This window comes from Cyclopterus lumpus, chromosome 5, assembly GCF_009769545.1.
Source record: "Cyclopterus lumpus isolate fCycLum1 chromosome 5, fCycLum1.pri, whole genome shotgun sequence".
Lineage (NCBI taxonomy): Eukaryota > Metazoa > Chordata > Actinopteri > Perciformes > Cyclopteridae > Cyclopterus > Cyclopterus lumpus.
Window position 1 is genome coordinate 7702415 of NC_046970.1, and position 22618 is coordinate 7725032.

Below are 22618 nucleotides of genomic sequence, written 5' to 3' on the forward strand. Positions count from 1 at the left end.
ATATATTCATTATTCATTCCATCTGAATAAAAGATATAAAACAGTAAAAATACTTTAACAAAAAAGAAACCCAAAAATGTAACTTAAATTCCAGCTTTCAACAACATCTCAGTCGTGGACAGAGTTTGCTCATACAGAGCTAATGAGATCGAGCTACTTTTATCCACTGAGGAAGAGCATGACATATGGATATGGATAGTAAAAGTAAAAAAATATTAAACGTTAAATACCGTTACGGGGGCTGGACAGGTGAGAGCTGCGGTACACCCTGAACAGGTTGCCAATGGATCGCAGGGCTCACGCATAAAGAGACAGACGACCATTCACGCTCACATTCACACCTACCTGTAGAGTCAGCAATGAACCTAAGCTGCATGTCTTTGGGTTGTGGGAGGAAGCCAGGGCTGACATGAGGAGAATATGCGAACCCCACACAGAAGGGCCTAATTCCGCTCGCGGGTTCCCAAAAGCACTGCATCACCTTGTTGCCCTGCCAATCTCAATATTAAAGACACAGGTATATACATCAGAAAGATTATTGTAGATTAGTCGTGTGTTGTCTTCGATCATAAATTGTCAGGGAGATTGGATTTATTCAAGACCTGAAGTGTAAATTGTTCAATTAAAAAAATACATGGTTTGTAGAAAAAAAATGTTCCCGTGGTGTGAACTGTATCAAAGTAAGGGTTACTGGATTTGACACTCATTCAAAAATACTTACTATTTTTGCCTCTCTACTTCTATTCCTCTCCTTTATCCAGAATACAAAAAGTTATCCAGTCTATGCTTTGTCTCTGTATTCTGGCGTCGTTCCCTTCCTGCCCTCTGCCTCTTGGCACCTTATTATGCATACCCCCCCCCGACCCCCTCTTGTACCAAATCTTTTGCACCTGCATGTCCAGGCTCTATCCGGTTCCCCGAATTCCTGAAAGCACTGTGCTGATCTGACCCTTGAAGAAAGTCAGGGACATGAAGGGGAAAGGAGAAGGAGGGGGAAAGCCTTTTAGTGGTGCTGCTGTGCTGGTGGTAGTGGGGAGGGCTCCTCTTATGAGTGTGCATTTATCTGGAGATGGAAAGAGCTTTATTGTGGCCTAAGGTTAACCGAGGGCTCTGGAAAAGGACTGCTTTCAATGGGGTTAGCCTTTCTGGTCTGGAGTGGGGTTCCTCTGTAGCAGTACTGCTTCCACTCACCCTTGATGGATTTTGGGAGAATACCGTATATGCTGGGTTTCAATCCAAGGATTGTGATACCAATTTGAATTGTATCAAACTTAGAAAACGCCAACGGGAATGGCAACTGCTTCTTTTTTAGAAATTCTTTTTTATTTCTTCTGAAGAATTGATATGATACAGAACTTGAAATGGATTGTCAAAATAAATGACAACATAGATCTGGCAGAATAAAATAAGCGAATGATCTGATCGTTTTGCAAAAAGAAAAAAAATCAAATGTGATCTTTGAGTAAAAAATGCTGTCTGTGTATAACACGCGTTCCTTGTAATGTTGATCCTATCTCCAGTATATGGCACTGCTAATTAGCTAATGATAATGGAATGCTGGGGCGTAATCACGACACGCTTACAAGTACCTGCCAATATATATAGAAAGTATCTAATTGTCCCCCGAATAATGTGTTCATTTCAACAGTTCTTATAATCTTATAATCATAATAACCAATCTACATACAAATTTAAATGAAATATGACCCTACTAGTAGATCTAGCCACAACCCCCATTATTACTGGCCGTTGAACTGTGTTTGACATTGCACCAATAACCATGAAAACTAGCAGTGACATTAGGTTTTTTTATTGGAAACCTGTGAAACCCATGTTCACTTTTATGAGCGACTAGACTCTTATTCTTGTTGTTATTTATTGTAAAACAGCAAAAAATGTGAGAAGTCAAAAAGTCTGTTTGCGTGTGTGTCAAAAGTCCTGGAAAACAATCAACACAGATGAGGATGGCAGTACAGTGCTGCAAATGTTTGCTCGGGATGACCTTCTTTTCCAATGTGTGAGAAATTCTCTTGAGTGATGGGGCTTTGGTGCCTGGCTATGGTCATTCTGCAGTGTGTGTGTGTGTGTGTGTGTGTGTGTACTGTACGTGAGCCCAACATCAACAGACAGGCAGTGGGAGGTAGAAGGGCAGTAGGCCTGAGGGTGAACAGTTGAGGGATGACTATAGAGAGATTAAAAGGGAATGTGAGACTTAATCCACTGTCATACAGCAGTCCCTCTGAGTCTCCACTCGCCGAGAGAAAGAAAAGAAAAGGAGAGCATTCCTCCCAGCCCCTCGCTGCACAGCACACGGACCAGGGGCTACAGACGCCATTCTCCTGCCATCTGGCCTTAACCAAACACTGAACAGCCCCTCAACCCTGATCTGCCCCAGCCCACCTTCCCCACGACCCTTCTCACCTTCTCCATCTTCACTCTCGAGGCTCTACAGTCTTTCACCTCCTCCTCAGCTCCCACTTCACCGTAATGCCACAAGCACAGTTTTACCCTTACCTATAATGCGTAGAATTGAAAGTCCAGAGTTGTTGTTTTCCCGCCTCAAAGAATTCTAGAGTAAATGTACTTCTTCCTCAGTCTTGATCTCCATTTCCCACATTACAGGAGAGAAGTAGGATGAATTCCACACCGCTCATGTTCAAATATGTGCCACTTGCCTGAAACCAGCACGTTTTCCCACATCCACCAAGCCTTGGTCAAGGACTGTGTTATGTAATGGATGTAAACATTCAGGGGTTAGCACTTCAATGGGATGGTCATGGTCTTGATCCAATGCAAATATGGGGTAGTAGCAAAGTGGAACTTCCTAACACCTAACACACTTAGTCTAGTTTGTTAGCATTGTCATCGAAGCGTAACCTCCCTCCCTCTAGTTCTCTCTGAGGTGAACACTAAAGCTGATGCGGAAGTGACTTACAACTTGCATTCTATCTACTGACCAGCTCCTCTGGTTGCAAAAAGAAGTCTGGTTGTATAGAAGTCTATGAGAAAATGACTCTACTTCTCACTTGATATATTTCCTCAGTAAACATTGTGAACATGAGTTTATGGTCTCGATCTCTAGTTTCAAGTCTAGTCTTCTTCAATACAGCAGGATGTTCATTTAGTGAGTGATGGTCCGTTTAGAGTCAAACAGACCATAAAGCAGAGTATGCTTTAGGGCGGGGCAACTGGGATGGACTGATCGCTCCTGCTACCAGAGCAGTATACGGCATCTCTCCGCATTCCAGATATGGTAACTTTTGTTCATTGCGAAATAAATCAACTGTTTTCAAAGATTCAAGGCTTCATAACGGCAGTCCTCAAACCAATGGGTGACGTCACGATGACTACGTCCACTTCTTATATACAGTCTATGGTTGAGAGGCAATCAAAATGATCCAGATCTTGTATAGCACCTTTAACTCATGAGTAAATGTAAGGCATCTCTATGCTGCAAATGACAAGCTGTTAACGCTGTCTGGGTAACATTTAGCCCACTGTTTGGATACCCGTGTGTACAGAACCTTTCTCACACTCTTTGCCACCTTTTTATTGACTGCTATTCCAAAAATGTGTCATGTACCTGCTGTCTCGTGAAGGAGAATCTCCCCCTCGCTGTCTCGTTCACTTCCACTTTTCCCACCAAACGCATGCAGTAAATACCTTTTTCCTCTTATGCGATGTTCTGTTGTCGGTCCTCTGTGCTAACATCTTTTCCCAACCCCTAGAACAACTTTATTCTCCCATCTGCCTCGCTGTAAGTGGGTGGCAGTGAGCCAAGCATCCTCCCGGTCTGCTTTTGCCGTAACAACCAGAGGAGACGTCTTCATTTTGAATGGGACAAAAGGGCCTCCAAGAATCACAGTTGTTCACCCGGAGGCTTATGCCTACAGGCTGAGAGCTGGAGATTTGGGGAGGAAGGTACAGGTATCAGAGAAATGGGGAGCGGAGGTGCCTGGGAGGACTAGCCGATCACCATGGAGTTTAACCACTCTGAAATACCCCCTAGCACTGTCAATAGCAGTCTTCACAACATTGCAAACACTTCGGTACTTAACATATTAACCTTCAACACTGTGACTGAAGGCAGGACCTCTACTGTGCATTAGGATCATTTGTCTACATCCTTTTTTATGAGGGCCAATAAAAATGTCATTCAGCCGTTAGTGCTGCAGTTTATTCAGGCCCATTAGCTCCTCCACACAGCGCTAAACTAACATTCTTTACCAGAAACATAACTTTAACCAGATCCTCTCGTGCACTGTTGTGTAACTCTCTCTCTCATAAATGCACAATCCGTAATCCAAATGTCAAACAAACATTTACATTTTAAAACAACACTGTCAGCTTTCTCCGCCAGGTGTGTCTGCAACCACAAATGCTGTAAAGTTTGATTACAAATACAAACGTATTTCGACCGCAAGCGTATCAGGCGCATGTTTCACTCGCAGGTCTCACGCAACAGACGTGTTCTCAACTGTATCAATGCAGCCGTCTGCAGCTTCATGTTGTATGGGCAACGCTTCCTCTGATCAGAAACAATCAGTCCTGCTTTGTGTTTAGTTCCGTTAGCTGTTAGCTCTCCCAGCAGCTGTTAACAGTATAGCTCTCCTCCTAACGACGTAAGAGGGCATGCTCCGTTGTAGTCAGAGCTTGGTTAAGTGTGTCATTTGCTAAGCTATATTTGGAGCTTACTTACATTAAATTGTCCTGCCTAGGCGTGCAAATCAAGAGAGAAATAATGTGTGATGCATAGTGGAAACAAGAATCCAAACTGAAGCAGTTTGTCACTTGGTGAAGAGCAGTGGGGAGTCAGCAGTCAATGATGAATATATACTGTATGTTTTCACAAGTGTGAATTACTGCAACCACAAGAACTCCTAGAGCACACAGTCATAAATGATCACAAAAAATATTATTGATCCAGCAGTATGCAAGATTAGCCATGGACAGACGTACAGACAGACACGGAATGCACACATGCGCACACACACACGTTCAAATACATAAACTCCTGGCTGAGATGACAAATCCATATCAGTAATGTTTCAAAGCTCCAGAAAAACAGGATCATTTTATGAGCAACAGACTTCATTCTCAAAATAGTAGGACATTATTATTTACACATTTGCTTCAAAGGTTTTTTTTGTTACAGCACACAACACTCTTCGACATAATAATGTAAAGAAATAAGCCATTTGAGGTTGAACGGTTAAAACATAACGTTAGCAGTATAATAATTTAACAGTGTAAACTAGCAGCTGCCTTACAGGTAGGATGTGAATCCATAGAACTATGATATGCTTTGTAAAATGGTTGCCAGTAATGTAAGTTTATAATAATTGGCTTTCCTCCGCAGCTATACATGCGCCAGACCTCCTTCTTCAGTCTCAGCTGTGGTCCCATGCCCAGGCCGGCACGGCTGTGATCCCAGTCCTATAGGAGAATAAGGAGACAGTTCATGGCGGAGCTGAAGTCATTGGCCAGGCATCCGTCAGAACAGCCACCAAAACAATGGACCCCTCTGTCTCACTAACACAAGGTTGGTTTTAGACAAGAGGCTGAACAGCGCTGACATGGACCGGCAGCAGCAATGGAACTGACAGCTACAGTTTGACCTCGCCTTGTACTGTAACGCCTCACAGTCCTGCGGGGGGAGAGGGGAGCCTGTTTGATTATTATTAGGGTCATCACCTCAAGTCAATTTTGTAAAAATTACCCTTGAAACTGTTTTATTCTGGGCCTGAAACACTTAATTTCAGTAATTCTGTATTCTTTTTCAGTCAGAACATGCGGCACACGCGGCACACGCATCTCCCAGAGGGCTTAGCGAGGGTTTGCAGAGATAAGTGAAAGGCCGATCTTGAAAGTTTCAGCCAAAAGCAGTCGGACAATGAAGGAAAAGTTTCCTTGCTGTATGTGCTGTCGCCGGTAGCCTAGAGGAGCCTAGAGGAGCCTAGAGGAGCCTAGGGGAGCGCAGAGGCAGCGGTCATGTCAGTCCTTGGTAGCGTGCTGTTTCATTCTCCTCTCTCCGGAGTCACAGTCACAGTTAATCTCGGCTCGGCACCCCGCTGTGCTTGACCCCAACCTGCCACCTCCGTCTCCATGACCACAGTGTCGGTGTGGCAACAAGGGCCGACCATATATACACACACACACAGGCCCATGGCGATGCTCTCGCACAGCTTTGTGGAGTTTTAAAGATCGTTTGATACATGTGGAAAATGTGTTGAAATGCGGTCCGGCTGTAGGCCGAACAGTCAGAGATGGCTGTACCAATCGCGGACTAGACTTCTGTTGTCTACTGTACTCTCAAACCGCTCCCCCCTTCTTTCTCCCACTATCTTCTGGAGAAACAATGGTCAAATCCATTGGTCACAAATACACAGAAAAACAAAGCGCCCTATGTGTGTTTTTCTCTCCCTCTTTCAATCAAACAAGAGTAAGACGATACAAAGAAGGCACTGACAGTACACCGCATACACACATACACACACACACACACACACACACACACACTGCAGCAGGGCAGAGGGATCCTGTTCATGTATTCTGCCGCTGTAGGAGGTTGGGAGTTGGTTTATGCATGACAGCTGAGTCTATCTGCCCATCACATTAATCACACTACAAGCTCAATTGAACTTAAATTGCCCGTCCTCTGACTTTTGGAAAATTCTTCGACGGGATCCTTTGTGCCTATATATATGTATATGTGAATATCTGTATTTACATGGACATTGTATGCATGTATGCATGTATGTGTTGGTGGATGAGTGGGTGTAGATTTGCATTGCACTGCATGCGTTGCAGAGTGAAAGGGTCCTGCGTCAGCTCTGACTGCAGGGTGTTTGAACAGAGTTGGAAGAATCTTTCACTAAATATTTGACTCACACACACACACACACACACACTTGACACAGTCTGTATAGCAGGCTTCATACGAAGGGCAGCAGTGGGACTGTCAAACACCTCCTCTACACTCCTCTCTTGAAGAACTGGGCTACTACTGTGTTGTGGTTATCATTTGAGCTGCCATAATTGCACCCTGTGTGTGTGTGTGTGTGTGTGTGTGTGTGTGTGTGTGTGTGTGTGTGTGTGTGTGTGTGTGTGTGTGTGTGTGTGTGTGTGTGTGCGTGTGTGTGTTGTCCAGATGGCCTCTCTGTGCTGGCATGACTTCATCCACATGCTAAACCTACACAGACATCCCTTCGCATACGTCATAGCTGCCTACACTAAGTCCAGAACAGCTAGAAAATGCATTTAAAAAGGGACCGTGTTTACTAATGATCAGATGCAGATGATGATTCATGCTTTTATTTATTTCCATCGACACCTTTGGTTTCCAAATACTTGATACTAAAGCAGCAATAATCCATATATTTATAACAACAATGTTATACCACGTCCCTTTGTGGTGCTGACAAACCTGAATCTGCAGCTCCCCTCGGTTTAATGGGGATTTATAGTGAGTTTCAGCTCACGGTTTAGCTGTCCGGCCCACAACTTTACTGTTTTGGTTCACTCTCACAGCTCTAGTAATATTGCTCTAACAACCCATTGCACACTACTCGGCAGCAAACAGCAGACACAGTTGGAGAATATCTGTCGTACACAGTGAAGCAGCCAAGAAGAGTCCTAGGAGTTGGTAGAGACCAAAAATAGAGCAAAAAAGGGAGTGAATATTAAACCCAAATTAAACCAGTGGACACAAACCTGACTATCCACTTACTGTAAAAGGTGAGAGTCAATGTTGTGTTCACAGCTTGTTTTCTGCTGCCTTTAATTTGTCGCAAGCTGAGGGACACAATCACACATGTGCGATATTAACATCGGTGGATATTCGTCGCTCGCTCACTTCCATTCTTTGTGAGCGAAGAGGTGGAAAAAAACAACATTTGCTTCTGGTGGCAAATGATAAAGTCGTTTTGGGCCCAATGGATCCACACGACCAGAAGAACCAGAAGTTGTAATTCCACGGTTAGTCCACTATGTCAAATTAACTTCACAGCCCACCACTCTTCCAGGGGAGTTGGTCACAACAAATAGCAAAGACAGGTGTGGGGCTGGCCCCACTTGGCACTGCCCACATTCGATACGAATATCTATATCTATGACCTTTGCCCTAAAGCCTCTTAACATCCTAATATTCAAATAGAACTGACCTGAAATGGAAAAATCCCTTTTTTTGGTTGAACCGCTCACAAATAGACATTTTTCTTTTTTGAAGGGGTCGCAAGCTAATAAAGATGAGCTCCCCATTGAATTCAATCCTATTCAAGATTCTTGTGATTACATTTACTCTGCATGGTTGGGCACCTGCTGATATGAGAGAGCCACAGCAGCCCTGTCAAGGTTTGTTGATTGTACCTTGCTTCCGGCGTAACACTAAAGGAAAGTTTATCCATCACTCTCCTTGGACCGAAGATCTGTGAACACGCAACCTTCCTGCTTCGACATGATTTGTTTAGCTGTATGTTAATTTAATATTTTGCTGTCCCTGTATTTTATCACATTTGTCTTTTAATGTGAAGCCCTTTTTGATATCTGCTTTTCAAATAAAACAGAAAGTATTATCAGCAAAATGTTCAAGAAGTATCAAAAGTAAAACTGGCCTGTTTTAGAATGACATAATTCTATATATATTATAATTGAAGCATTATGTATAGTACATGTGTATGTACATTTGTTTTTTTTGAACTGATTAGGTATCTTATCCTGCAAAATAACTAGTCACTATAGATGTGTAGTAAATGTAGTAAGTAAAGTAAGAGATATTTCCCTGTGAAATATAGTGAAGTAAAGTAGCATAACATGGAAATACTCAAGTACAAGTATCCCAAAAAAATTTCACAAGTGCGTACTTGAGTAAATATACTTCCTTAATGATGTGCTTCCTATCGAACGAGGCTCTGTGGGGACAAGCTGAGGCTTGAGATTGAGAGAACTGGTAACTGGTATCTTTTGTGAAGAGCAAAAAAAATACAAATCAAAATTTAATGAACAGCAGCGTCCACAGAGAAAACAGATACATCAGTGAGGGCCTTAACTTCAAACTATTCCTTTTTCCCAAGCAGGCCCCGAGATTTATAATGTGACAGTGCTGAAATGTGCTGAGCCTCCAAGGAAGTCGGGGAGAACAATGAGCACCGCGGCTTTGAATTATTCAGGTTGAAATCAAATCACAGCAGGACTTCCCCCCGAAATCTTGAAGCTTGCCACCTGAGGATTGCTCTTCAAAAGTGAATTTGTTATGGTTTGTTTAAATGAGCAGGGCGATTACCGAGCGGCGCTTCCATCCTGACACCCAGTGTCGGCTTGGAGGATTGCATCGTGTTTTTGCTTCTTTTAATTAATGAAAACTCACCACAGTGTAGAAAACATTTTTATTTTATATTTTTTCAAACGGTTGATCTGGGTTTTTCTCAACAGAAAGGTTCTGCTCATATTAACCCCACACCCCCACACCCCCTCCTGCACCTTTAACCTTCACTTGGTTCCAGAACGTGTCATGACAAACAAAACTAAAATACGGAGAGTCCAAACGGAGATGAAAGTGGGTACCATCTATACAGACGCAAAAGCTTTGTACGCCCGAAACAAAGGGTGGTTGAAGTGATTCGGGCACTCTAGTAGAAAATAGTAGGAAAATAGACACCGTCACAGGCGCTTGTTCGATCACAGCTCCTCCTTGTCGTTCTCAGAATCTGAGGCCGACGTGCCAGCGGCTTTGGCTCTTTTGGAGTCCTTCTTGGCGGAAACTTGTACCGTCTTTTTGATCGCCTGCTTGGCTGGCGTTTTAACCGTCTGTTTCCCATCTTTTTTAGCGGCAGGTTTGACTTTGTCTGCAGTCTTGGCCTTGGCTTTCGGAGTGTCTTTGGCTTTGGCTCCTGCTTTCGTTTTGACGACCGGCTTCACCTCCGCTTCATCCTTTGCCGGGTCGGCTGGTCCGTCCACCTGCGCATCCACTGGTGCCTCCAGCTTCTGCTCTGCTGGTTTGTCATCTTGCTTGTCGGCTTTTCCGGGGTCAGCCTGTGCAGGAGGTTCGACCGCTGTCGGTTTGGGCTCGGAGGGGGCGCTCGCCTCCTTTTGGATGAACTCCGCATTTACAGGGGTAGAAAACATCTTCAGCATATCCTGAGCTTGGATTCTCTCCTACGGTTCAGGAAATAAAGAAATATTTGAGGGAAAACAAAGATATAAAATTAGCCAATTAAGGACGAAAATGTCATGACCAAAAACTCAATTTATATTAGATTGGATTCATGATGAGGATGTTTGGAGAAAATTAGCCACTGGCTCCTGTGAAAATTATTGTTCCATTAAGATATGACGGTTTAAATGAGGGTACACATTATTTATGAATGGCCTCTTTTAGTTATGAATGATGAAAAGACTAGTACAAACTCAATACTGTTTTATTGCTGAGCTATTAGGAGAGTTTTGCCATTGTCACAATTTCACTTTCAAGAGTTTTAATTTGTTATGTTCCTCTTACAGCACAATACATTTCAACTTTAATTGAACTGCATTGCAAAACCATCTGTAAAATGAATTGATTTTATACGCTAATGGATGCTACTGTTAGAAAGTGCTATTGCATAGCTAGTTATGCTGATGTTGGTCCACAGAGATGGTCCGTACCTTTTCCTCGTGAGCAGGATCCAGGGTGAACCACAGCGCCACAGCACACCTCTGGCCCTTGGTGACAGATCTAACGCCGTGGGGGTTTTCCTGTCCTGCTCCGAACCCGATCACACGGCCACACTGTGGCCGCACCTCGGCCTGAAGAAGCATGAAAATATATAAACATGTAACATTTAAAAGTAGAGAAGTGTAATGTTTGTCATCACCTCCGCCAGGAGATTATGTGTTCGGTCCCGTCTGTGCATGCGTGCATCTGTCTGTTTGTCTACGGCTAATCTTGCATTCTACTGGACGCACACAGTCATGTATTATTGGACCTCTTGTGGATGCGGCGATTCAAAAAACATAATATCATACAACAATTGCTTCAGTTTGTTTCCGTTAAGGATTACGAATTGTTCTTCTCTTGATATGCACCCCTACATAAGACAATTGTTAAAATGATGGATGGATGGATGTAACGATCAATCACTTGTCAAATGACAAACTGAACCCAGCGCTGATTACAACAGAGCTCGACTGGTCATGTCAATAGGAGGAGAGCTAGTAAGCTGTTAGCAGCCAGAGTCCTGTGGCGTGTTTGGCTGAGAGACCTAACAGAGCTAACAGCTAACTGGGCTGATACAGCTAATAGAGCTAACAGCTAACTGGGCTGATACAGCTAACAGAGCTAACAGTTTACAGGGCTGATACAGCTAACAGAGCTGACAGCTAACTGGTCTGATACATCTAATAGAGCTAACAGCTAATTGGGTTGATACAGCTAATAGAGCTAACAGCTTACCGGCTTGATACAGCTAACAAAGCTAACTAAACCCAGGACTGACAGTTTCTGTTCAGAGTAATCTTTAAACGGTCAACGTGAAGCGTTACACAATGAACTGCAGTTAAGCTGCTCTGAGCCACTACAGATAGCTGAATGAATAAAAACAAGAGTGTATCTGTTGTGTTAAAACACGCTTGCGGTTTATTCGAGCAGCAGATGTGGTTTGTATTCATTCAATCAAACATTTCAGCAGTGGAAGTTGCAAACACACCTAGCGGAGATTTGTACTCTTCTGATTAGACCTTTCAATTGTTTTGTACATGCAGCACAGGTTGAAAAAAAGACGATGAAAGGAAAAGCTGAATAGTTACCGTGACTGTTTTAGCGTCCAACTCTGTGAAAATGAATTCTCCTCCCTCAAAGTCATTGTTTAGATAAAGGATGGCACTGCAAGGGAGAGACATCGGGATGTTACGTTAGTGCTCGTCATCAGGGTTGTCTGGTCAAAGGGTAGACTCTGTACTGTACTGTGTGTCTATGTGTGTGTATGTGTGTGTGCGCGGTCACCTGAAGTCTCTGTGTGTGTATGCAGGAGGTTCCTTTATACACTCGTTAAGCTCGGAGACCAGCAGACAGTTGTCCACGTGAACAGGGTGACTCAGGTCCTCACGGTCCTTCTGCTTCTCTGAAAAAAAAACAACCGTGCAAAGGAGAAGTTAGAGCATTTCAAACAGTGATCGCACAACTTAGACCCCTCAAGATGCTTTTCAGCCAGCGTGGACTACGCTCTCATCAACCTGGCTACCCGTTTGCAGCAGCAGAGAGCTGTTTTCAACAAACAAGGTTTTGATAAACCCACTTTAACTCTCTACCTGACCGGCAACAAACAGCAGATGAAGTTACAGAGCAGCTGGGGAACATAATGGAACATTTAGCAGCTTTAGAGCAAGATGGTTTATACCAAGAAACTAGAGTCACTACCTTGCAGCTAGTTGAATGCCTCCCCCAACCAGTCAAGTTACAGCCATGTCTGTCCAGAAATGTCACATCAAATCATGATTTCATCCCATTAGACATTTGTCCGAAAATGTCATAGTTAGCATATAATCTCTTGAGATGTGGCCCAAAAAGTTTTTGTGAGGTCCTTGACCTCTGACCACAACGCTTGTTCCACATTTACTGAGATATTGGGTTTGCGAGAATGAGACGTATGTGTGGACATACAGTTGGACAACAAACATAACGCTTCTGGCCACAGCCGCTGCCCTCTAGCGGCCGAACGTGATTAATGCAGCTTCAAGCTTTTAAGGCTACCATTTGGACCACTTCTTTGCAGCTTTGCAACTAATGATTAGTAGCAATGCTATGAAGGTAACATTTGCAACAGTCACGCCCATACAAACCTTGAAGAAATAATGGGATTTCTCAGAAATAGAAGTCACAAAAATGAAAGTAAGTTATCCTGGAGACTTGAGGTAGTTACTGAAAACTACTGAATGTAATTTGTTTGGGGATGGGTGGTGCATTAGTGAAAGGGAACAATTTTGAGAAAACTACATATACTTCCTAAATCCTCCCCATTTTCCTACTTCTAAAGACTGAACTTGTTCTGTTGATGTCTCTGACGGATGTGAAGGATAATTTCATGAACGAACCAACAGAAACCGTCTGGGGACAAAAGCCGGTGGGTTAGTCTCTCCGGCAGACCCAACCTCAGCGAACTGGCAGACTTACCGTCGATGGCGGAGCGACAGACCAGGTGTGAGTAGGAGAAGTAGAGCGGGGCGTCCAGACGGAAGTACGACTCCACCACCTTCTTCACCTTCTCGCTGAGGTCGAAGAACAGACGGGCGCTCTTCAGCGGAACCATCCCCTCCTGTCCGAGCTGTGGGAGGTGAAAACACAGTTTAATGGCAGCAACATGGATGGAACTAACGTCACTTACTATTGCTATGCTTGAAAAGACGTTGGTCGGGGAACTACAGACCTTCACGGCCTTCAGGACGGTGACTCCCTGGAACATCTCACTGGGGGAGTGGGGGGAGGGGCGCCCACTGTAGCCGTCGCCTTTCAGAGCAGCCGCCTGGGAAACATCAACATCACGTAAAATGAAAACCAAAACACAGACATGGGACACAAACAGGCATCTGGAAACATGAAAATACTAGTCTGTGAAAATAAATTAATAAGGCAAACTTGTAAAAACTGTATATTAATGCCAACACTATACACAAGTGTAACTTCAATTATGAGGTATAAGAATTACAGTATGTGTTAATGATGTATATGTTAAACAAATTATTATTATTATAATATTTATACATTTTACTTCTTTTTGTGGTACAAACTGTAACTGCAACTGTACTCCCTTTTTTAAAGTCAGTGTGGCTAACGTGTTGGCAAAAAGTTGAATATTTACACATTTTCCTCTCTTTTAGCTCTTACTTTAGCTTTTGGTTGCTAGCTGTGTCTGCGGTGGGGCGCTGGACGGGTATTGCACAAGTGGCAACATGGTGTTGGTACTTGTCATCGCTTACAGTATTTACTCATGGTATTTTGTGTAGTTTCACGTCTGTTCATGTGATGGTTTTACATTAACGTGGCGTTGCGTGTCATCCTGTCCGTCCTGTTGCACCGCCAAAGCAAGTCCCTCAAAATGTTTGTTTTCATGGCAAAAAGAAAGCTACACTCCTACACACTTTGTCCTGTCCATCACTCACATTGGAGAGGCTGTGCAGCTCCCTGCACTCGTCCTCGCTAATCACCCCGTCCAGCAGCACCCGCTGAGAGCCGTTCAGCTGGTTGGCCGTCATGGTCACCTTAATGTCGTCGTGCAACAGAGCACCACCTCGAGGAAAGAGGACGCAGGGTCAAGGAGAGTAAAAAAGTCTCAGGGCCCTGTTTAAACGATCAGTAGCGCGTTGTCTCGGGCGCTTAGTGTGTTTCACACTCAACTTTTGAGCAAAGTAAGGCGCAAGGTGTTATCTCCCATTCCCTTTAAAATGCTATTTAAAGTGCAGATTTGAAATGTCTTTTTCAATAAATTGTGACTTTATCGACCCTGGAAAGTTATTGAAAATGTTTGGATCACACCAATACTAATATTATTAGTGTAGCCCGATCTTTAGCTGACACAATGAAAAGTCAAACAATAAGAATGTTATGAATGAAGCTTCAAAGCGTCCCACCATTCCGTACAGTCCTAGAATGTATCGTCTCATATTGATCAGTTTCACATTGTGTTTACCGACTTCTCTGTTTACTGTTTGTCGCTGTCCGTTGATGGAGGGGCGCTGAATTCATGTTGCCGTGGTATGTGGGGTTCTGTCCCCTCAACAACTCCTTTTTATTGCATATGAGCATGTGCACCGATCAATGGACGTTGAATATGTTGTTATGTAGGAGCAGCTCACCATCTGACTAATGGGCCCTTTAAAAAGCAGGAAAAGACTTTCTCCTCGGACATTAGACCATGTTTTTTGTTGATCAATGGCGTTTTCTGCTGCCTCGAGATAGAAAGAAGGCACCTGACCACACCGCAAGACCAACGAGATGGGCAAAAGTACATTTGCGAACCTTTGAATTTTCCAAGGTACTGTATTTAAGGTTTTTACTGCTGTCTGTTTAAAATATGAAAGATGACATGACGATGAAAAGTTACAATTAGGAACAAATGCACCATCGTCTCACTGACATCTTGTAATCCGGGGGGTAATATTCACCTTCCTGCGGCGCTATGACCATGGCCATATCCGAAGAGTCCTTCTTCTTCTCCTCGACCAGAGTCTCAATCTCCTTCATGAGGTTTCCTATCTCCTCCGTGATCCTTGCCGTGGTCTCTCTGTCGGCCCTGAGATGCACAGACAGGTGGGAATGACAGAGGCCATGACATCACTTCCACAGTAAACGTATCCTTGCCCCGAACAGAGGTGTTTGTGTGTGTGTGTGAGAGAGAAGCTGTCTCTTCAATCTTACTTCTGCTTGTCTCTCAGCTTCTTAGGCATGACATCTTCAGGTGTCCATGTGTCCTGAATGCCAAGTAACAGTAAAAGGCACCAGTCAAATACCGCCCTGCATGAGGCCGTTGCATCAAATAGGCAAAAAGTGATCGATAAGGAATTACTTGTTCACTCACTGGATCTACAAAGGTGATCCCAAAGGCTTCGTATCCAAAGTAGAGCAGCTCTTTTTCCAATATGGACTGCTGAATGTGCAGTTTCACCACCTGCAAGTAAAAGAAATTAATAAAAATCAAACTGGATTGCATCTGTTGAAACCCAGTCCGCCAAAGATAGCTCCAAAAAGATATGTCAAGAAGATACCCTGTTCGATTGAAAAAACTACGGGGCATTTACTGATCTCTGGTTTTGAGCGGCCTCTAGTGGTGACCAGCAGAACACACTAAACTAAAAAAAAAAAAAAGCGCTCATTAGACATAAAGAGGCTGTTGAGTCTGAAGTCCGATCTCAGTTTAACACTGAAATACACTGTATTCATGCGTATTTATATTGACTGCAGAGACCATTGAGTTAAGAAATCCATGAATTAATTAATTCAGGAGTCACTTCTGTAATAGGAAGGTAAAAAACGTAAGATAGGACCAGCAGCTAGAATATATTTGTATGTGATAACCCTCCAGGTCCCTACAAATAAGACAAATTAATGGTAAAGCAATTTTCTTCGTATTTCCAATTGGTTTCAACAGGATCACCCACAACGACCCCCTTGGGGGTGTTTGTTATTATAAAATCTGAGCGATGGGCCGAAAAGCCAGAAATCAGTGTTATATCGATCAACAACCCTATTAACCCACTACAATTGGTGTCGAGTATGGACGTTCGGAGCCCGGGGCAGTGAACAAATCTTTGAAAAGGCAGCAAACAGTTTATGTGCTTTTAGATCACTGTGCTTTTCTTTGAATGCCTCTCTTGTACCCTTGAGTGCTAATCTTTCTCTCACCACATGTAGTGTAATCTGATTTACTGCCGGTCATTATGGATTAAAAAAAAGGCACTCACAAGACGCTTCGCATCAAAAGTCTCTGGCGGGCGTAGTGTGAGTCGTACCTGTCTGGCCGCTATATCTCGTGCCTTGTCTTCGCCCAGCACGGCAGAATAATAGGCCAAGTTCTGGTTCATCACCTCGTCGCCGGGGTGGAACAACAGGAAGGTCTTGGTGCACTCTATGGCCTGCTCGTACTTCTCACCTGGACAGATGGGACAGAGAGAAGAGAGGTATTGAACATCATGCTGTATTGAAAAAGACTTTAAACTAGAGATTGAGACCATAAATCAAGAGAGAGGTTCAGTCAATTTCTCATAGACTTCTATACAATCAGACTTATTATTGCAACCGAATGGATCGCCCCCTGATGGTCAGTCGAGAGAATGCAAGGCATTACCGCCCTGAAATGCAACGGCGGACCGCAAGGCAGACGGTTTGAACAACTGGCAGTGGGATAAAATAATTGAGAATGATGGCGAGTGCTGTTAAGCGACAGTTAGGAGGAAAAGAAACAACATATTTCAGCTGCTGCTAATTCCATTTTGACTATTCGTTTTAAAAACCTGTCCCCTGTGAGCCCTACAACTGTATGTAACTGCAACATTATTCACTTGAAAAGGAAAGGGAACATTATTTGGTTCAAGTAAGAATTGCAAGATGGTGAAGGGGGAAGAGAACTGGCCTCTTCTGGGAGATTCAAAGAGGTTAAGAACTGTGATAATAATTTGATTTTGCTGGAGAATGTCAGAAATGTTCTAGACAAAATAATGTCCTTTGAGGTGATTAATTGCTCCTTAAGAGAAAATGAAGAACATGTGTTCAACTGTGGTCAGAGATGAACCTTTATCGTGAGGACTATAAAGACAGTAACCTTAATAAGGAGGGGTCCCCTGTTTACAATTCGAGAGGCATCCTTACTAAATTATTGTAACACTAATAAAGGCCAGATGGCTGTTTGGGGCTGTCAAAATTACATTACTTAATTATTCCTTCTTATAAAACACCTATAGGTTGGAACTATTTTTGCGGAACATGTCTAGCTGGTTAACGCTTTTGTTACTTCTAGACTAGATTACTGCAACTCCTTATTATCAGGCTGCTCTAATAAGTCTCTTAAATCCCTCCAGTTGATCCAGAATGCTGCAGCTCGTGTACTCACAAAAACTAACTAAGAAAATATCCTGTATTAGCTGCTCTGCACTGGCTCCCTGTAAAATCAAGAATCACATTTAAAATTCTTCTCCTCACCTACAGAGCCTTGATTGGTGATGCACCATCATATCTTAAGGAGCTTGTAGTACCATATTGCCCCACTAGAGAGCTGCGCTCACTAAATGCGGGGCTACTTGTGGTTCCTAGAGTCCTAAAAAGTAGGATGGGAGCAAGAGCCTTCAGTTATCAAGCTCCTCTTTTATGGAACCAGCTTCCACTTTCAGTCCGGGAGGCAGACACAGTCACCTCATTCAATAATAGACTTAAGACTTTCCTCTTTAATAGAGCTTATAGTTCGTGCTGAATCAGGTTTGCCCTGGTCGAGCCCCTAGATATGCTGCTATAGGCTTATAGGCTGCTGGGGGATGTTTTAGGATACACTGAGCACCTATCTCCTCTTCTCTCTCTACTTATGGATGAATTTACATCTCTCCATTGCACCTTATTAACTCTGCTTCCTCCCCGGAGTCGTTGTGACTTCACGTCTCGTAGGGTCCATTGGACCTGGAGGTGTCTGATGCCTGGTGAGCCGGCCTCCCACGCTGGCCCTGCTGATGCGCCCCGCCCCCCCTCCTCTCTACCTCCTTCTGTTTCATGGATTGGAGTTCCATTCATACATTGTCATATTCATGTAATGTGTTTATGTAACTCTGTAATGCTGTTCATTCTGTACACATGACATCTATTGCATCTGTCCATCCGGGGAGAGGGATCCTCCTCTGTTGCTCTCCTGAAGGTTTCTTCCCTTTTTTCCCTGTGAAAGGTTATTTTTGGGGAGTTTTTGGGGAGTTTTTCCTGATCCAATGTGTACAGATTGTAAAGCCCTCTGAGGCAAATTTGTAATTTGTGATATTGGGCTATACAAAATAAACTGAATTGAATTGAATTGAATTATGAGAAGGCAAACCGATGCGAGGGGGATAACTTCACGTATAAATATATGTATTTCAACATGAAGATGCATTTTAATTTAACCTCACAATCGAAGATCAATTTCCATAATCAAACAACTCTTTGGAACGAAATTCGTTGTAAATAAAGCGACTTCTCATCACTGAGTACCTCCTCTGTCATCATCAGTCAATACAATACGGAGACTGGACGGGAAGTCGTTTCTTTTTTAAGATTATTTTCCCAATATTCAGCAACGATATCTGTCCACTTCCATTGCGGTTGAGGACGTTGGTTGTTGTTGGACTCACTGTTGTAGTAGGAGAACTGCAGGTAGTTGAAATGCGAGGGGAGGAAGTCCTCAAAGGGCTTGTCTTTGCCGGCAGTTGAGGCCAACTCCACCGCGCAGTGCTGCTTACAGTTCAGCACCTGCATGTAGTGGTCTGACAAAAGGACAATGGTTAGCAACTTCATGCAAGTCTTTTCTGCACAATCCCCCCCTCCACAAAAAAGGAGATTCTGTCTCACCTGTCATGGTCTGGAAGAGGTCGGCACTATACTCCATGTAGTTGTACCCGTCGTAGTTGTAGGCTCCCTCACACATCGCTTTGCACTCCTTGTCGGCAGTGAAGTACTCATCTACGGCCACCTCGAAGTGATTTGCCGCCAGGCCGAAGGAGTCATCGCTGTAGTAGCTCTTCCCCTGCAGGAACTCGGCCTGAGAGAGAGAGAGAGAGAGAGTGCAAAATTACTAATGCTGGGACATATAAAAGTGTGACTTTTCTAGGTAATAGCAGGGTACTAACAAAGAGCACACAGGGTTATTACAAAGACGGCTCTGGGTTTCATTTTGCTAGTTGTTAGTTTGAATCAGCATCAGATTATTGCACAAGTAGGTTTTCACCGACAAGGGATTTCATTTGGTGCATGGATAAGAAACAAAGTACAATAAAAAAATACTTAAAATATATAAAATCTAAAATAATAATGTTAAATTTAAACAGTTGATAAAGGAAAGAGCTAAGGCCGAAACATTTGTACAGCTATTTGAAAACGTCTTGTGACAGCTTGACTGTAGGGAATGGACCAGGTGACATAATGGCCCGAGATTTCTGAAACATACTGAACCACAAAGTGCTGGAATGTGACCCAGAGAGACAAAACGTTGCTCCCTTTAAAGTCTGGCCTCGAGGCAAAAAAAGGCCATAAACTCAACAGAGGTGTTTTGCTCTCACCATATGCGGCTTGGCCTCCAAATCTTTGAAGTCCTCCGGCTGTACTCCTGCCATCATCCGGTAGTAGTCCAGGTTCTGTTTCATCTCCATGTGATCTGGGTTTGCCAGGAAGAACGTGTGGGCAGCTGCCACTGCCTTGTCCAGCATATTGATCTGGGAAAGAAAAAAAAGAAGGAAAAAAAACACACAGGTGTTCAGCTCCTGGCCTCTGAATAAAGATGTGCTAGTCAGCAAAACCACCTCGGAAACATCCAGACCCAATTTGACAGGAATGTTGCCATGTGAAAGCGTCTCTACGAGCCTCTCAGACCTGGTTTAGTCCATCCAACCTCCTAATCAGCATGGATGATAATTGTGCTGTATATAAAGCTCTTTGCTAACACGTTGATACAACCTGATACAGTGAGGCAGCAATAAATTATTTATTTTCACAACACAACATCTATATATTATCACTTCATGAGGTCGTTATAGCTAACGTTTTAGCGAACTGTAGCTTATTTCACACAAGCAGAGCAACATTAGCATCCGCGCTGAGACATGTTTCGGCCCTCCTGGCGAATGAAATTCCGTTATTCTGTCCCTTTTAGCTCCGTTTTTGGTCCCCACCAACTCCCAAGGGAAATGTCTCTTTAGCTGCTAATGGCTCCACTGCGCTCACTGGCTCAAAGTCGCTGACTTTGTTGCTCGTAGCCGTTTGTGGCTGCTGGTTAGCTTACAGTAGGTTGAGAGGAAAGTAACATTGAGGGTCAAGCAATGAGGAGAAAATGCTTCTTTTCACATTGCATCATCATTTGTCCCATTCTTCATAGAAAAATGTGTATATTCTGTCCCAGTTGTACTTGACTAAACTTATTCAATCTGGCATGAAAAATAAATCCTATTTCAAGTCCAAACCAGTCTCTTACTTCACAATAACGAGATATGTTGCATTAAGATGATTAATAAAGAGGCATTATGTAATTTGTAGGTTATATTAACCTATAACATTGACCTGCAGGAATTGCAACCACTTTTTTCCAGGGCTGTGTTTTGGCAAGATTCTGGCCATGCAATACTGTATATATATATATATATATATATATATATATATATATATATATATAGAGAGAGAGAGAGAGAGAGAGAGAGAGAGAGAGAGAGAGAGAGAGAGAGAGAGAGAGAGGGAGATATAACGCTATATATTGATCTCATTTTAGGAAAGCTGATATAGTATAAAGACAAGGCTCCATTCGCCAGAGTATATGGCTGATGATAGATAACAACACTTCTGTCCAGCATCCAGGGTGTTTGAACGCCGCTGTCTGCCACGAATCTTAGCGTTCAAACTATTCATTAAAATCCCATTGTGTTTTTTGAGAATCGACACAGTATCACAAAACGACAAGTAACACAATACTCAAGTGAATCTATATTTTCTCGCACCCCTGACTTATTGACTTCTACATAATCCACAGCAACCCCCGCTTGTTTCTGTCATTTTAGTGGCTTGTAAGTAAACTTTTAGGATCAGTGACCAGTAAATTGGGTTAGAGCTGCGTTCAAATGAAACTGATCAACAGGATTTTAGTCACCCTACTATGTTATTATCAAAGTTTTTAAAGTTAGAAATTTGAACAACCACTTTGGTTAGAAGGTCGGAACTCTTATCTGCCTATTTGTGTTGCTATATCCTGCATTATGGAAAATGCACTGTGATTATATATATATTTCTTATTTCAGTGACAGTTATGATCGTGCTGCTTTCAAGTTCTGCCTGAGGGTAGTATTTTTCGATTAAACACAATCCAAGAAAACTGTGAATATGAAAAAGTTTAAAAAAAAATAACAATATAGGTAGTCTAACTTTGCCCATCTCACTTTACAGCTACAAGTCCACCAACGTGGCATTATTTACCCCTTCATCTTTTGACAAGTGTGAGTTTGTAAGTAGAGTTTGAAAGCAGCACGATAGGCCTTTAAAAAAAATCGACGTCTTTACGTCAAGACTCCACAGAAGCTTGACTCCACCTTAAGACGTGGCACGGTTTTTCTTGGTTTTGGGGGGGTTGGGGCTTTTGCAATGTCCAACTAAAAAGTTATTTGATTGTTTTAAACTAACACATGAAGACACGTCTGTGATGTATGCTGCATTTTCACAAGGGGACAGCCCTGACTGGAGCTCATTCGCTGCTGCACTTAGCTTGTATACCTTAAAATACGCGACTTGCAGGTAATTGTAAGGGGTCCTCTTCTTAAACTCCAGCGCCACATCTTCAGTGACCTCATGCAGAGTCCGGGTGCCCAGCTTGTCCGTCTCGCAGGAGTTCACGCAGTCCGCCCGTTTGAGTATTTTCTGGAAGAAGCCCAGGTCCTCTACGGAGCCGGCGCCCGGTAGAGGAGCATCCATGCCGGACGGGCGGTCGCCGAAAGCGGTCTGGTTGGCGCAGCTCAGGCGACACTGAGCCTTCACGCTGCGGACCGTGGCTTTGTTCCGGAGCGCCTTCTCCATGTTCAGGATCACAGTCAGCCATTCCCCCTTATAGTAGGCTTCCACTGCCGTGTCGAAGAGGAAGTCGTAGGGCTCCAGAATGTGCGCGGCGCACGAGGGAGCTAGAAGGGAGAGGAAGAGCAGCGCATAACGGAGCTCCATGGCGCTAAAGATGTCGGGGCTCTGTAGCCCGATCCAGGAGACGAGGAGCCGGTACGAGGGAAGCGCTGTTAACTTCGCTCTCCCTCAGTAACTTCCCTGTGGGCGGGGTTTTTGCAAAGTTGAGCCCCCCCCACCCCCCCCCTCACATTCTGTCAAATGTTCACAATAGCTAAACCAAACAAAAAATCATATTAAATCCAGGCAAAATCATATTATCATCATCATCTTCATCAT

General features: G+C 43.4%; 1 protein-coding gene across 1 annotated transcript; it reads right to left on the minus strand.

Moving 5' to 3' along the window:
• Positions 1 to 9370: 9370 nt before the first annotated feature.
• p3h1 (prolyl 3-hydroxylase 1) lies at positions 9371 to 22488 on the minus strand. The gene is made up of 15 exons (XM_034533721.1): positions 21944 to 22488; positions 19753 to 19905; positions 19046 to 19235; positions 18829 to 18960; positions 16477 to 16616; positions 15546 to 15635; positions 15386 to 15438; positions 15133 to 15260; positions 14131 to 14258; positions 13398 to 13493; positions 13145 to 13295; positions 11978 to 12095; positions 11782 to 11857; positions 10642 to 10782; positions 9371 to 10152 (listed from the first exon to the last, which is right to left on the minus strand). The coding sequence occupies exons 1-15, from the start codon at positions 22382 to 22384 to the stop codon at positions 9676 to 9678; spliced, it is 2514 nt and encodes an 837-aa protein (XP_034389612.1). The 5' UTR covers positions 22385 to 22488; the 3' UTR covers positions 9371 to 9675.
• Positions 22489 to 22618: the final 130 nt, after the last annotated feature.

Bases quoted from the DNA above. Each gene is read 5' to 3' on its own strand.
- p3h1 (XM_034533721.1), bottom strand. From the start codon at position 22,384: ATGGAGCTCCGTTATGCGCTGCTCTTCCTCTCCCTTCTAGCTCCCTCG. The intron at 15,439-15,545 runs GTGAGTGAACAA...CTTGGCATTCAG, and splicing joins GGATCACCTTTGTAGATCCA to GACACATGGACACCTGAAGA. The intron at 13,296-13,397 runs GTCTGTAGTTCC...CACCTCCCACAG, and splicing joins CCGTCCTGAAGGCCGTGAAG to CTCGGACAGGAGGGGATGGT.